Source organism: Alligator mississippiensis, chromosome 5, assembly GCF_030867095.1.
Source record: "Alligator mississippiensis isolate rAllMis1 chromosome 5, rAllMis1, whole genome shotgun sequence".
NCBI classification, from domain to species: Eukaryota; Metazoa; Chordata; order Crocodylia; family Alligatoridae; genus Alligator; species Alligator mississippiensis.
Window position 1 is genome coordinate 213,735,326 of NC_081828.1, and position 16,607 is coordinate 213,751,932.

Below are 16,607 nucleotides of genomic sequence, written 5' to 3' on the forward strand. Positions count from 1 at the left end.
TTTTAGCAGCTCCATCCAAAGCGCTCAAAGACACTCAAGGAGATCATAATCTCCTTGGGGAACATCCCGGCCATGGTAAACTCAATAACAAAAATTGGATTGACATCAGCAGGGTCAGACCCCTTTATTCATAATCACATGGCCTTCTCCTGTCACTTAATGAATGGCTTGAAAGGAAGTGCTCATTTTCCTATAAATCAGTAGTGTGAACAACAGACCTGCATTTCCATACATACAGTAAAGCTATGTTAGAAGAGCATTATGCCAGAGTGCCAGGAAGCCAGGAAAGGAAAGGCAATTTATACTGTGTTGTTCTGAGGATAAGTCAACATTTTTTCCCCTCCTTCAAAAATAAATAATAATAAAAAAAAATCCACACTTATATCCAGGGTCCACGTATAATCAGGCCTGAGACACTGGGCAATAATTGGATCGCAATGCCTGATTATTAGTTTGCCTTTGCAGAAACATCAATTTATGCTTCAAGAAAATCTGTTTTTTCCTAAAATTGAAACTGAAAATGTGGGGTTGACTTATAATTGGAACAATACAGCATATTTCCAGAAGTTCTTCATGCCAAGACAGTTATTTTCTCTTCCCCTAAATAACATACGTATACATTTTCTTCTTTCTTTCATTATTTCTACAGTAACGATGATGATGCAGTAGCATACCGAACTCCTCTGGGTGCGTCTACACGCTCATTAATGCACCGTAGTTACTGTGCCTTAAGCTTAGTACCTGCATAACCAAGTACTAAATCAATGTGCAGTAACTGGTGCTACTGCACAGTAGTGCCAGTATATGGCTTTTTAGTGTTTTTTTAGTGTTAATAGGCTACTGCCCAGTTAGCATCTTGTATAGATGCACCCACTGTGGCAGAAATACAGCGGCAGATTAAATAGTTTTCAAGATTTCAGCCTGGAGCACTTAATTCCAGTTGATCAGGCTATTTCTAACTTACATTCTTTACATGTAGCTTTCCTTTGGCTTTTTCAGTGTTGTTTTCTGTGAAGAAAGTGTCACGGATGGGGTGGGGGGAGGTATAAACTGCTGACACTATTGAGTGGAGTGGCTGGTCCAGTGGGGCTGGGGAGGCGAAGCCAACTTTGTTTTTCATGGAGATACATGCTCTAGCCTCAAGCACTAGAGACAGAGAAGAACATGAAGCTAAAATAAATATTTCTCTCTTTGCTGCCTACTTCCTTAGAGGGCTAAGGAAGTGATACTTCCTCTCTACTCGGTACTGATGAGACCCCAGCTGCAGGACTGTGTCCAGTTCTGGGTGCCGCACTTCAAAAAAGATGTGAATCATCATGAAAGGGTCCAGAGAAGGGCCTCAAGGATGATGAAGGGCCTGGAGGACAAACCTTATGAGGAAAGACTAAGGGATGTGGGATGGGTCCTGGGGAAGAGAAGACTGAGGGGGGACTTGGTGGCCATCTATATGTATGTAAGAGGTGAATATCGAGAGCTGAGAGAAAAACTGTTCACTAGGGCGCCCCAGGGGAGGACAAGAAGCAGTGGCCATAAACTGTCAGAGGATGGGTTCAGGTTGGATGCAAGGAAGAACGTCTTTATGGTAAGAATCTGGACTTGACCTCCCAAGGAGGGGGTGCAGTCCCCAACCTTGGAAGTCTTCAAGAGGAGACGGGATGGACATCTTGCTCATTTGAGCTCAGCAGTATTCCTGCCCAGAGGAGGGGAATAGGCTCGATCTTTTGAGGTCCCTTCCAGCTCTTGATTTCTATGATTCTACCTCACTACAAAAGTTGATAGCCCCAGCAAAGAGAACCAGTGGACTGCCCTTTGCAGAGCATTCACTAAACGTGGCATCTTCTCTTCTCCCCCAGTGTTTCCTTATGGGATGTTCTGGGCAGGGAGATGGCTATAGCATAAGGACACCCCGGGAGGGAGCTTCTACTGTTACACTCATGCCAAAGAAGAGGCCGACAGAATCAGAGACCTCTGCTACTTCTCTGTTGAAGCATGCCCCTCGCATGGTGTGCTTCCAGCATCTTCCGTTGAGAACAGTATCGCTTTCTTTTACTGAGACTGCTTCCTTCAATGAGAATGCATCCAACCTGCTTCTGCATCTCTCTCACTGTGATTATCTCCACCTCCTTCCCCTCAGAGTTTCTCTTGCCAGTTTCAGCACTATTTCCTATCTCCAGCTGACTTATCCCTTGGTGCCTGGACAGTCACCTCGCTGGGGTCACTTTACCCCAGTTGTCTCCTGCCTAGAGCGGGTTGGGGCTGGACCCAATGATCTGCGAGGTCCCTTCCGGCCCCTACCAATCTATGAATCTATGAATCCCCCTTTGCATGTCCATGTGCCTCACCTACTTCCCAAGTTTGCTTTGCCTACCCACTGCCAAGTGTCACCAGCCTCCACTGCTATCAAGTTTTTAAGGCCAACATTGTGCATGTAGAGCTTCCATGAAGGCCGACTGCATGTGAAAATCACTGCGGGTTGATATTTGCATCAGTGGTGAGTTTGCACATGTGTTGTAATGTTCAGATCCACCTAAGCATGTCCCCAAAGTTTCAGGGATTTGGACATCCTAGATTTTGGCTCCAGTCTATTTCTAATTCCTCGTTTCCTTGCCCTGTGTTGATGTTAGAACAGTGCTGCCATTGCCAGGACTTGGCTTTCTTTTTCTGCCTATCGCCTAATAATTGGCTATTCAGTATGAAAGTCCTTAGGAGCATAGGTGTGCTTTCATACATGTCTACGAAGTGCCATTGGCACCCAGTGTAGGGTTAGGCAAGATGAGAATACACAAAACTCATAAAAGTAGCCGAAGTGTGAGTTAAGCTGTTGCTCTCACAGATATTTCAGTGGCAACTTCATCATAATTTAACAAGGGCACAAAGAAATCAGGTCTTAGAATTTGCTTTGCAAATGGAAAACTTGCAAAGTTAAGATTTTGGGGGGATTTCTTCTCAAGGACAATTAGACATCCTTTCCCCGGCACTGGTTATTTCAAAGCCAGCTATTAGCATTAAAGGGTGATTTTTGTTTCTACATTACTTGGAGTTCCAAGAAAGAAATACAAAGTTCCCCCCATCCCCGTCATTAAGACAACTTTAATTATGTAGATGTTTTATGACGCTTAAAAAGCAATAAGGTTGAATAATAAGCAATAAAGAATCTGGTTGAAATTAATCCCTGGTTTGTATATAGTAGGGATGCCTCACTCTCCTACTGAAATTACTATATCCCTATATTGTGTAGCCCACGGAAATCAGACTCAGGTCACTCAGCAATAAAAACAACCTTGTAATCAAAAGATCTTCACTTACTAAAGACTCAAAAAAAAAGTAAAAAAAAAAAAAGCCATGCTTTCCCCCAATTCTTATTAAAATGGTTCCTTGTGAATTTGAAGGCAGAAGCAAGAAGAAAGTGTTGCAAGCTGGTGACATACTTGTGAAGTTTCCCATATCTTTTGAACTAGCTGGGTGCATCTACATGCACAATTAGCACAACCCAATAAACTCCAGTGCAGTTTGTGCCAGAGTTTATTGCTCCTGGGCACCATGTTTACACGTGTACCCAGGATCACAGCACGTTGAGCCGGGCTGGAGCAGTCCTGGCTGGCAGGGAGCCTGGAGGGTTTGGCCTGCCAGCCCAGGGCAGCTCTGACCTGGCTCAATGTGTTGTAGAGGGGCTGGCTGGGGGATGAGCATGCTCTAGTGTGGGGCTAGCCAGCAGCCATCCCCCACTGAAGCACCCTCATGCCAACCTGCCCCATCAGTGTCTACACGTGCGTTGAGGTGCACTAAGTAATACTGCTGCAGGATAGCACTTGTGTTTACAAGTACTATCCTCCAGTGGAGTTTATTAGTTTGCTGCGGCCTACTAGGGTCGCACATGTAGACGCTGAGACTTTACTGCAGAGCTAATTCGGCAACTCCGCAGTTAATATCTCATGTAGATGCAGCCGCTGCGTCCAAAACAGGAGTGTTCTCAACCCCACTGTGATGTCCGTGAAACCTGCGCTCATGAACCTTAGGGAGGAGTTGGGTCCAGATGGTATCTAAATGCTACTGCTTCTAATTTTTGAGAGGAATGCCTACATTTGTCAGCTCGTTGCTTTTTATAACACAAAATACCATGAGTTCGGATGGGATGGGAAGGGACACACTTGCATGGCCAATAGACACAAGCTTGTTATTGGATCATGCATAGGCAGCAAGTCAAAACACAAATGTTAAAAAAAACCAAAACTCAGCACTTACATGATGATGGTTTTCTTGGGCACTTTAGTCTCTTGTTCAGTGACTACAAAGAAAACAGTATGAACAGCATGGGGTTAAAAGAAAGACAAAAGCTGAAATGATTAAATTCACTTTGTTAAGTTAATTGAGAGAAACTTGAGTGGAAAAAAAAAACCACCTGTACTATCCCATCCATGCTTTCTGTGGTTATTTCCAATGTTATCCTTAGCGTCTCTGATAGGGACTGAAGGGTTCATAAAGTTATGTCTGTAAAGTACAGTTGGGAAGCGAAGTGGATTTTTATGGATGTCAGTATATAAAATGAAAAAAAAAACACGCTTTTCCCACCTTGAAATCCTGTCCCTTGTCTTGGGAAGATCAAAACTACAAAAAGAAGTTACTTATTTCTGCAAAAATAAAACTATGTCCCTTCATGAGTACATTCAGTTTGAGCTAGTTTTCGGCATTTACTAGCAAAGGAATTTCTCAGGCAGACTAAAGCATCAGTCAGCTTGCTGTGAGATGAATGTATAGGAATGAAAAAGGGAATTATGGAAAATAAGCAAAGGAAAAGGAAAAAAATAAATCCTAAAAAAGGGAGTCCATCTCTAGATCTATAGACTCAGACAGTGCGTGCGTGTGTGTGTGCACGTGCATATTCCATCCGCGCTTGGTCAACTCTCCATTTCTCTTTATGTAGAGTCCTATCAGTATCAAATACGTTGTGCACTAGAAGTAAATCATTTTTTAAAATTGAGGGGAAAAAAACTAGGGCTGATTGAGCAAAAATTTGTTTTAAATGGATTTTTTTTTTTTATTAGGAAAGAAATATAATATTTGAGGAGCTAACATTTTGGGGGGGGATGTTCATCATTTTCCTCACCTAGCTCTGGACTTGGAATCAAACCTCCATTTGAACCAGAATGTATGGACTACATCCGGAGCTGCTGACTCTGTCTGGGAGTTTGCAGTATCCGACACCATGCCTCGCTCTGTATTTAGTGATTAGTTAGCAAATTGCCTAAGAAGCTACATTTTCTTTTGAGCTGTATGTCCAGGAACCAGCTTACAACTATCTAGGCCAGCCTACACAGCAAAAAGCTCTAGTATTTTTGTTTCTTTAAAAAAATACTTCAAGGGTGAACTGCCATTTTTTTTTTAAGAAAGCGGTTTACAGTCCCAAGTCATTATGATTATCATAGCGTTGGTCATAAAAAAGCAACATTTACAAAAAATTATTGGACAATAATATTTGAGATAACACAGATTCTTCCAGTTCAAGATATAAGGAAGTTCTGTGCTGCCGCTGCTGTATCTGTTGGCAAATGCTGCCTTTTAAGAGTAGCCAAAATATCCTCGGCCTTAAAATTAAAAATATATTTACGCTGCAAGACACATGATGGTTTATACCATCATGTATGACATAAATATCCCACTGAGATCGCAATTGGGAATGTGGGAGTCGATTTTTGCTCTGGTCCTAGAATTCCACGTTTTCTCTGCAAATTCTCCTCCCGTTTACATCTGTGCGAATCTGAATTCACTCCAGTGAAACTACTCCAGAGTGACACTGCTTTAAATGAGATCAGTTTGGGACCTGGCATCTGGAATTTAGACCTTAGTGAACAACTTCTTCTGTCTTCAAATACTTCATCTCCAAAGGGAATACAATTGTAAGACTACATGTGTACTTTGTAGAAAACCTGGAAAACTTTAAAAACCTTTTCTTAAAAAAAATAAAATAATTGCAGTTCAGTGGCAATGGATGCTGGATTGAGCCAGTCTAAAGTATTTTGCTTTTGTATCCAGGTGAGAGATACTGTGAAATCATTAACCCCTTCAATCAAGATTCCCAAATGTGGATCTAATTTAGGTAATAAAACTATTAGACATACCCTCCCCATGGGACTTATTCTCCTCATTTCAATGGGGTTACACCTGACCTATACTTAAGCAACCAAAAAGAGAATCAGTTCTACCCTATTTTTTTAAGTTCAATTATCATGCATTGGAAAATGTCTGAATCAAAGTATTTTATAAGGTTCTTTAAAGAGTTGCTGTATGCTGAATACTTGTGGATTGTTAAAAAGTGATTTAATGAGTATCCAGATAGACTTGTATGACATATAGGAAACATTTCTAAATATGTGTACTTATTATTTGTTATGTTGAACTATGCCTTGCTATACTTAAATAAATGCACTAAATAAACTAAATACACGGCTTTCTTGCATTGAACTTCCACGAGCAAGGTCTGGTCCTGTAGTCCTTCCAAGTGACATCAGTTGCAGTCTCCCTGGTACATGCCAATGGGGATTTTTTATATAAAAAAAAAAAAATTGTGTATATAAAAGTACAGTTGGTGCCCTCAAGTGCATGGGGCTAATGAGTTTTAAATAGTTAAATAGGGACTACAGCTTAGCACCCAACAGTTTACATGTACTGTCACCGAAGCCATCCAATTGGTAGGATAGAACCACATGAAAGTAGGATGAGGGAAATAAGGGTTTTCTTTTTTTTCTAGAAAAAAAAAAAAAAATCCCACATCAAATTCAGTACGATGAGGACTAATTTTAGGATTTATCATTTCAACTTTTTTTGGTTGGTTTGTTTAAAAAGCATTTTAGGAAACCAGCTGTGCAAAGCAGGAGCTGGTAATCGGCAGGTTAAAAGCTCTAAGCATTAGGCTCAGGCAATGCTTTCACACCCTAGGCTCCTGCTTTGTTAATATGTTAAACCGATTGCTCACGCATTATGAAACGATGAGTGTGCAGGAAGATAAAAACCTGGAGCTGCAAGAAGGATGGTTTCCAACACGACCTTTATTACAAGCTGCAAATTCCACTTTCTCGCCCATCAGAGCACAGCCGAGCATAGCAAGATCGCTGCGCCATTTCCGACTCCAAATTCTTATGTTACTTTTGACAGCTGACAGATACCAGGGGTTTTTACAGACCTGCTGTCAGCTGTCGAGGCTCGTTTCACTGAAGATGATCCACATAACTTTCTACACTGCCTTGTGTGTAATGCAAATGCACATCAGAGTGACACGCGTGGTGAGAAAAGCAAAGTTATAACTTGTAAACCCTTTACTTCCAAGAAATGCCCTCTCCTAACTATGACTGAGAGACCTAAGGGCATCCTCACACGCTGTCCAGCCTCATCACTTTGCTAGCCCTAAGTTTAAAATCGGTGCCAAACAGCACATCAAAGACTGATTATAAGAGGCAAAAATGGAAACATTAAAAATACCCTCATTGTCACCCTAAAAATGGAGCTTTTAATCAGTCATGGAGGCAAATCCGCATTCCCTATTTCTTCAGAAAGTAATAGACCCCAAAATGTCTTGCAGTGCTACTGTAATCTTGCAGTCATGGTCCTCAACCATTTAACGTTATCCTCTGGGAGGTTTTACAAGGCCAACTAAGGCACAGGGTGTTTAGGTAACTTGCCCAAAGCCTGGCTTGGAGCCAGAATTAGATTTGGGAACAAAATTTAGGAATTTATATTCCCATCTCTCTGGTATAAGTACCCTTGGTTGTAGCATTTGTTCTTCCAAAAACTCCTGCCTATTTCTCCTTGCAATTATTCCCCCATGCGCTCGTCCTTCAAAATCTGTCCCATGCCAATCTGAGATGATGACAATTCAACCAGGCCCAAAACGGCTGCAGTTTGTTTCTTCCTTTTGTCTTTTTTTTTTTTCCAACGGGTTGATCACTGGTTAGTGAAGCTGGCCAGACCAATTTGCCAGATGAAAATGTTAAAAAGGAAAGCAAGCGCCATGGCAAGTCAGCGGGTTCCACATACAAGCTAAGCAGAAAGGAGATCGGGGCAAAGCGGATACTAGACATGAAGACAAAGAGACCGGTTGTTTCTTTAGAAATTGACATTATTTTTGCCCCCAAAAGCTACAAAAATCCATCAGGTTTATACAAAATTTGGATTTTTCTTTTTAAGCAGCTCTCAGTTGGTTCCAATGGAGCAGACGGGTATGAGAAGTTAGCTCGATCTGTAGGCTTGCAGCCTAGATGGCTAGTTGCGTGCTAATGGGTTTAGTGACTGGATAGTGTTCGTTCTGCAAAAAAATAATTGGCGTTGTATAATAAATTGAAAGACAACCTTGGAGAAAGGCAGGGCAAAAAGCTGGCAAGAAATGACTCTTTAAGAGCTGTCCAAGACACTGATAACAATCGCGTGGTACCGCTAAACAGGTCTGCAGCACTAGTGAGCAAATGAGCTAACGGTCTCTAATATAATGATTTGAATATAGCGTACCATGGCAGCCTTGTCGTTCAGGTAAAGTCGCAAACAACACCATTCACGCAAATGCACAGCATCAAAAGGGTGGAGAAACACAGCTCCCGGCAAGTCTGCCTGCAGATGGTCCTGACCTCTGGGCGGAGATGCCGGGTAAATTTGTGGCTGTGAAGCTGGAGCAACTCCACTGAAAGCAAGGAAGTTACTTCAGGGACCTTCAAGAAGGGCCTGATCCGACTCTCACTGACTCCACGCAGAGCGGGATGGGGGCCCTACTGCCTTCAGCACCGGCGGTCTGCACCCGCTTGCCCAAAGCAGAACACCACCAATCCCAACACCACAGGTTTTATTTCACAGCATTGTTGAGGCTTCCAGGCCACTGTCACCTGAGACATCTTCAATCAACATCCCATGTTTTCCATGGACTGCACACCACCGCACGAGTCATTTCTGGAAGAATTTAAATGCTGACGGCTCTACCACCGTCACATAACGTTTAAGGCAGCTTATCTACTTCGTTTCAAATTGCAGTCTAGCCAGACGCAAGATAACGGTGCCAAGAGATGGTGCATTCTCAGTATCCTGGATTCAATTGAGTCCCTCCCTGTCTAGGACACGTTATGGAGAGACGCGGTCACCACTCCTCCAGCTGATTCAGTTAAGGTTTTGATCTACTAACTAGTCTCCTGCTGAAGTCTCACTCACTGTTTGGATGGAGTCATGCATTCACCCCAAAACAAAGTCAGTTTGGGGGATTCAACATGTGGCATGCATGGATATGGCCCCAAATTAGGTTTACTTTTATGGTGTTGAGTCTCTAATTGTAGGTAACTATTCCATTTTCTTGTTCTCATATAAGCATACGTGTTATAGTATTAGATACACAGGAGATGCTGATATATGTTTATATGTAAACATGAAACGTCGCTGAAACAGTTATTAACTTAAATGGTCATCATCTAGTTTCACTTAGAAAAGACAGGGGCGGAGAATGTTTCCAATTCTCCATTTTCCCCCCCAATCTTTTCTCCTATGCCTGAAGAAGGGAGCTTGTCCCCTAAAGCTTGCAAATAAAGAATTTTTTTTTTTGCAAAAATCTAGTTGGTCTAATAAAAGATATCACCTCTGCCATGAGTTCTGAGTCCTTTTACCATCTAGACCAATACGGCTACAGCCTGGATACCTGGCTGAGAACTGGCATTTGATTTGGGTTGCTTACTGGTGCACACTGGCTGGGAGGCACCAGAAACCTGGATCTGGCCAGACTATTATCAATTTATATTTTGAAAGAAGATGCAGGAGCTTGATACCTGGCTAGTCATGATCACACAGGAGAGATGGGTATGGGATTAGCGAATTGACATGTCTAAAAGGGATTCAAGTCTGTAGGCTGTTAAATAGACACCTTCAGGAGGTTAGAAAGTTATTGACAGTGTGAGCCCCGCTAGAAATAAAGGGGTGTTGCATGTTAGGAGCCAGACTGGCACAGGTACCTAAAGCCTGCCCCTAAAGCATGGCTTTGTCTTCAGTCTTCCTGGGTAAAAGGTGGCATGAAGTCCCCCAGCCAAGGAGGCTGGAAAAAGCAAGCTGGAAGGGGGATGCAGAAGGCTCTGGCTTGAGCTGGCATGCTCCCTATCTTGGGAAGCTGGGTAGGGACTGCAGCTTTAGATTTAAGATGCCCGGTACGACCAGGTCAATGTCCTGGTATTTTCTTTTGCTGGTGTACTCCTCTATCTCTGCCTGCATCTCAACACATGGTTCCTGATTTCTTATGTAATAAATCCTTTTATTACAAAAGGATCCTTTCATTGTTCATCTCCTTGCTGCTTGCCTGAGTGACTTCTTTGTAGGCAATATTCCAGAGTGACTCTCTCTGTGGAGAGGGGGACCTATAATTTCTTCCGTGGCTCAAAGTGGGGGCCACCTGTGGGCTGGCAGAGCATCCCCCATTGCAGCTGCAGGGTCTGGTGTCAGGGCAGTGGAACTGAGTCTGGCTGGGAGAGGGAGATATCTAAGGCCCAACTCAGTCTGTTCTCTGGGGCAAGTGGCTGCAGAGTGGGGAGAAACTTGAAGTTTAGGGGTTCTTCATGGGCAGGTTTGTGGCAGATGGTACCATAATACATAGCCTCAAGGAAAGCAAGTATATAGCAAGGGTAAAGGAATGCACGCATATGTACGAATGCATTTATTGAAATTTTACAAGGAGCCAGATCAGAGTAATAATTAAAAGCACCAGCTTTGCTATGCTGCTGCCAGGGAGGCATGGCACAGCAGACCAAATGTCTTGCTACAGGTCCACAGGCATGATTGGCAAACCTTGTCCACACTTATGCTGCTGGTGGAAACAACCTGACCCAGCTGGAAGTGGGGACCTGTTCATTCAGGCTGGAGAGTCAAAGGCAACTGGCCATGATCATTCACTTCTACACCAGTGGGTACGGTGGTGCCTTACCTACCCTAGCCCTCTGTACCGCTAGGCTTGCTGAACATCTGACTTTGACTTCCCTACACTGCAAATTCATTAAAACAACTCATTCCTTAAAGCAATTTATTCCAACCAAGCTAATAAGTCAGAGGCCTTGATATGAATGTTGGTAGCCTGACATTAACACTAGTTCAATGGAAAACCTAATCGTCAAGCATACCCTCCTTCATCAAAAATTAACCTCTGCTAGTCGCGGTCCCCACTGGAATGAGGAGCAATGTCACTATTGAAATGCCAGTGCTGTGAAGAATACATTATGCAGCTGTTTCCAAACCCTTGGGAATTTGGTAACCCAGGTACAAGGGGTTTCGTTTCTATTCTCTGCAAAGCGTCGACAGAATTAAATTCAAGAACAAAACAATTACAGACCGCCCCCCCAAAAAAGAAAAAATGACTACATTGCTGGATGTCTGACTAACTCATGTTAAACAAACCAGACTGAAGCAATGCAGAGAAAGGAATCGTTCTAATCCCATATGACTATATGTAACATTTTATATTCAAGTGTCATTAGCTCGCAAGTAAATTGCTGCCTTTTCAAATACATGCTAGGAAACACAGCTCGCCCATTAGATACATTTCCTTCACTGGTCCATGTACTGCTGATTTGCAGCTTAGGGACACACCACAAATACCTCTTGTGTTATAAATACAGCACTGCTCGAATCACTGCCAAGGGACTGAGCACCATTTCAAAGGGTTTAATATGAAGGCTAAAGTTCTGCCAAAACTAGGGGTAGCACAATAAGCCCTTTGCTTGCTCCTTCTTTTTTCATCGAAGGTAGGTTATACACATTATATGGTCAGGTAATGTTGATTTGCTAGGTTTGGAAATCAACCAAGATGTCGATGGGTATACCTGAGCTGCACCATACGCATACATGCATAGATGGACACACAGGTACATGTGCGCTGACGACCAACATGAATTTGACTGCTTGTGGGATAAGATGGCAAATATATTCAATCCCCAGTGAGGTGAGGGTAGGATAGCTCAGCAATGTACTTACAGAGGAGGTAAGAGGTCATACCTTCTATGGTGATGGCCTGGTCTCCTCTCCGCTCCTGGGTCAGCAATGCCAAACTCTGGTGGTAAAGTTCTGCTCCGCTCTTTGCTGACCCTAATCTGTTCACCAGCTAAAGAAAATCATGCAATACTGAATAAAATATCAGGGTTATGTTATACAGAGAAGCCCCATTTTTAGCACACTGCAGCTAAGCCCTCAAAAGCAATGCAATTAAGTTGACTGAACAAATGGTGGAATAGTTTTGCTCCAGAAACTCCTGTGGACATAGCTGAATCCTGTGGTGGAAGGGGATGACCCTGAGTGATGAAGCCGATTCCTTCAGTAACAACCTCTTAATTCAGTAATATTTTATTTTAATATTTCTATTTTATTACTAAGAGCATGATACTACGTAACTATACAAAACAAAGTTTAATTAAAAAAAATTTTATATATATTTTATATTTTATATATATATTTTTTTTTCAATGGAATTTGACCCCTTAACTACATTATGTGAATCTGTTAGTTGATTCCTTATGATATACCGCAGCCTAAGGGAACTTCATTGGTTCCCATTGTAGCTGAAACTCAAGCTTGCTTCTTCTTGTCTGGATTTGAGAGGTTCTCCCTTCAACTTGGGCTCAGAGCAAAACTTGGCATCATACCATCCCCTTGGTTGTAATATCTGATTTTGGAGCTGGCTCTGAATTCCAAAACTCATCTCAGTTACCTATTATTTGATGAACCAAAACCTCAGATCCTAATACTAGGAACTGTTGAGGTTTATTTTTTTATTGATGTGTTTCTTGTAACACTTATGATGCTCTTATGGACCAGTCAGTAATATCAACTAGTAGAACTCTTCCCAGCTAGAGGAAATTCATATATTATGGCAAGAGTCAAAGAGATGGCCTTGAGGACTATTTTAACTTACCTCACATTCATAGTATCCCATGTCTTCCTTAGAGGGGTTTTTGATCACCAGGACTAACACGCCACTCCGTGGCTCACTGAAAGTCTGGTATTTACCGGGATCGGTCAGCAGGGCATCATCTTTGAACCATCTGGAAAAATACGGAGTCTTAGATGCAACAAAATACTGAATTTGAGACATTTCAGTGAGTCGCTGGTTGATCAATCTGGACGTGATGATCTTCTGAAGTCCCTTCCAGCCCTAATGTCTATGAAATCTATGAAATCTATTGAGCAGAGCCAGGCAGATGTTACAAGTTTAGCCTCAAGCCTGGGCCCTGCAGTCTCTGCAGCTGAAAGGGCACGGACTCTGTTCCTATAGGAAAACGCTCTTCTCAAGAAACCCTCATGGAGTTGCATTGCCAGTCTGCAGAACATGAGCTTTCCTCTATCCATATCATCATGGATGACCGAGAGCAGCTGGTGAAGTCAAGGCAGACTGCCTTATGTCGTGTATTATTTTTCTTTTCACATACTTAATGCAATACACTGAATGAGAAACGTATCCAAAGGAATCAGGGACTGGAATCACAAGTCTAAGATGTGGACACCAGGACTGGGAAAGGATCATTTTGCAGGGCACAGAGTTGAGCTTTGGGGACTGGACAGAAGAGTCAATGCTCATTAGAGTACAGGAAGAGAAATCAAGACTCTGCAATCATTTGGTTTCTATCAAGAAATAACTTCAAAAACTGACCTGATTTGTGGGAAAGGTGCTCCTTCGATGGTACAGGTGAACTGAACATCTTCTCCTTCAACATAATAAGCATTTCTAACCTTGCTCACAAACCTTGGTGGCACTAGGAAGCAAGAACAAACTTGATCAAGAGCTGAAATGCTGATAGCAATGTAATACAAGTACAAAGAAGAACACAAACACCCCCACACCCCCTTGCACACTCACAGGAGTATAGCCCAGTTGGATCACCTTCCTCCATAGCTGTGTGCAACCTCTGAATAATCTGATTTTCTCATCCAAAGACAGTCCACTACTTCTGAGACACCAGAAGGCTTTTCCAAATGGACATGCCATATACATGCTGCATAGCTGCATGCACACCTTAATACACACACCTAGTCAATTGTACATGACCAGTCCTTTAAAACCACATAGGACTTTACCTTGAACAAGGATCTTTCCTAGCGTACTGGCATTACCGGCAGGGCTGGCCGCAAAGCACATGTATTGTCCTGAGTCGACACCTGTCAGATTGTCCAAGATCAATGTGCATGAGCCATCAGGATCTTCTATTATAATGTGATGTGGGTCCACCTCCACTGGTTTGCCATCTTAAAAACAAAAAGAGGAAAAGTCCTTTGTAGACACTACATCATTTTAATATCCTCCCTCGAGAACTGCATCCTGCTTTTCCATTTTGGCTCCTGCCTGCTTGAGGATGGCAGAGGTATAAGATGTACGGAGGCTGAGAGCTATATTTTTTAGTAGCAGAGAAACAACCTCTCCATCTTCCTCTGATTTGCTACAACACACACTGAAAACAAAGCTTAGGAAGCATTGAATCTACCAGAAGAAGCATGCCTAGATTGCTGGCAGTAAAGGAGCTAAATTTGGGCAGGTCTGCACTACATGGTAGTTTGCAGTAGAGACAAACCATTAACTGAGCTATCCATTACCAAGCTTGCTGTGTAATACAAAGAATGGGCACAACCACAGGATGTATTGCTTATACCTTTATACCAGCTGATGACTGGCTTAGGGGCTCCTGTAACTTTGCAGGCCAACTTGATCGTTTCGCCCAGCTCGGCTGTACAGTCAGCCAGCTCTTCCTCAAAGTCCGGAGGTACTGAAAGAAAAGAGGTTGGTTAGGTAATCCTTGATGGATTTCTCCAGTGGATGATTAATGTAACACAAAGAAATCAGGGGCAAACTCCAAATTTCCACAACTGGGAATCTGAAATGGAGGTTTCAGTAGCCAGTTGTTCCAATGACTACCTAGTATTTTCAATTATTTGTGATTCAGGAGAGATCACTAAATGGATCTGTTGAGTTTTAAGCCCTGATACTGGCAGATCCATAGGCCAAGGTTTCTCATAGTCAAGTGGGTGATCAACCTCAAAGGGGGAACACGTGCCTCAGCTGCTAGATCATTGTCGCAGAACTACACACAGGCTGTTGAGTTTTGTGGGATTGCTAATTATGGGATTTTTGTGTTGATGCCACATGGGAGTAAACTGAAACCCTTAAACTTAGTGGAGTTACAGAAGTCTCCAGCTGGCATTGATGGCTTTCTCCTCCCTGCACAGCTAATGCTAACACAACATCTCATTTCTGCATGGGAAGTGAGGCACAACCAGTGAAGCTATAGCAAAGTCTCATTCTGTCTCCTAGACCAGTGGTTTTCAACCTTTTTCCATCTGTGGGCTCTTCAAAATTTTGAATGGAGGCGCGGAGCCCTTTGGAAATGTCGAATGGAAGTGTGGACCCCTTTGAATTGTAAGTGTGGGTATTTGCATAATTTTGATTGATCATAGTCACATTTTGCAGACCTCTTAGAAATAGCCTGCAGACCCCCAGGGGTGTGTGGGCCACAGGTTGAAAGCCACTGTGCTACACTATACTCACTCCACACAGGCAGGCTGATACGCTGCTGTATGCCAAAGATTTCTTTCACCCAGGAGTTCTTGATGATGACTGTACGAGCTTGAAGTAGGTACTTGCGGACCGAGTCTTCTCGCTCATGCCAGATCTCAAAGGCCCGTTCATCTCCTTCCACTTGGTCATTCACATCTATGTTTGACAGCTGGACGACAGTAAGAAACACAGTAAAACTTCTTTAAAATTGGAGATGACACTGAACCGAAACCTTGATGACCTTCCCCCCTCCTCTGTTAGACAAAATCCCAAAGTTCAGGAAAGTTCAGATCTGGAGCCAATCTTTGTGGCTCAGAACAACCTTCAGTAAAAAAATAAATAAAATAAAATGGAAAAGATCAATTAAGTGTCAACAAGTCTTCTATTTTCCCAGTGCAGCGTTGTTCCTCAGGACATACCAAACCTATTTCTTAGGTACATTAAGGTCATTTTACATCACTCTGGCAGTATAAAAAGCCAATGACTATAATTAATGCCAAATGTTACAAGGTTTTTCCATGTGATTTACAACAGGTATCAGCAGCAATGCAAATGCTGACATTTTAATGGTGGCAAATGCTCCACAGTAAAAACTAAGAACGGTAGAAGTTAAATGAAGAGAAACTATAGAGAATGAATGAATGAATGAAAAGAGATATGGTACAATCTCATAACGAACCCCCATGGGACAGGGAGAAAAGTTCATTAAAGCAAGAAAATGTTCATTATAGTGGGGTTAGTCAATCTGCTGCAACATAATAATAAAAAAAGTGGTTCCTGCTGCTGTAATTGTTCAAAATCAGGTGTTGTTATACATCAGGTTTGTTGTGAAGAGATCATATTGTAATTCAGTTAGGCAACACAATCTACGCATGTGACTGTCAGGGGATACTGAGGCAGGGGCTTTCAAAGGTGCTTAGTGGTGTAGGCACCTAACTGCCATTGACTTTCAATAGGAACTGAGCATTTAACTCCCAAGAAAATACCATCTTTGATTTCCTATAATTATGCTCTGGGGAACAGATGGATGCCAGATGGGCCTGCCCACACCTCTGACTCAGTGAATGCC

At 42.6% G+C, this 16,607-nt stretch overlaps 1 protein-coding gene across 1 annotated transcript in view; it reads right to left on the reverse strand.

The window, feature by feature from the left end:
- The window catches only part of OBSCN (obscurin, cytoskeletal calmodulin and titin-interacting RhoGEF), a 247,659-nt gene that overhangs the window by 46,456 nt on the left and 184,596 nt on the right, over positions 1-16,607 (reverse strand). The window contains exons 84-90 of the mRNA XM_059729369.1: positions 15,530-15,707; positions 14,637-14,750; positions 14,068-14,235; positions 13,643-13,745; positions 12,908-13,037; positions 11,995-12,100; positions 4,243-4,285 (exon numbers count right to left, since the gene is read on the reverse strand). Coding sequence (XP_059585352.1) covers positions 4,243-4,285; positions 11,995-12,100; positions 12,908-13,037; positions 13,643-13,745; positions 14,068-14,235; positions 14,637-14,750; positions 15,530-15,707 — 842 coding nt within the window. The remainder of the gene's footprint in view (positions 1-4,242; positions 4,286-11,994; positions 12,101-12,907; positions 13,038-13,642; positions 13,746-14,067; positions 14,236-14,636; positions 14,751-15,529; positions 15,708-16,607) is intronic.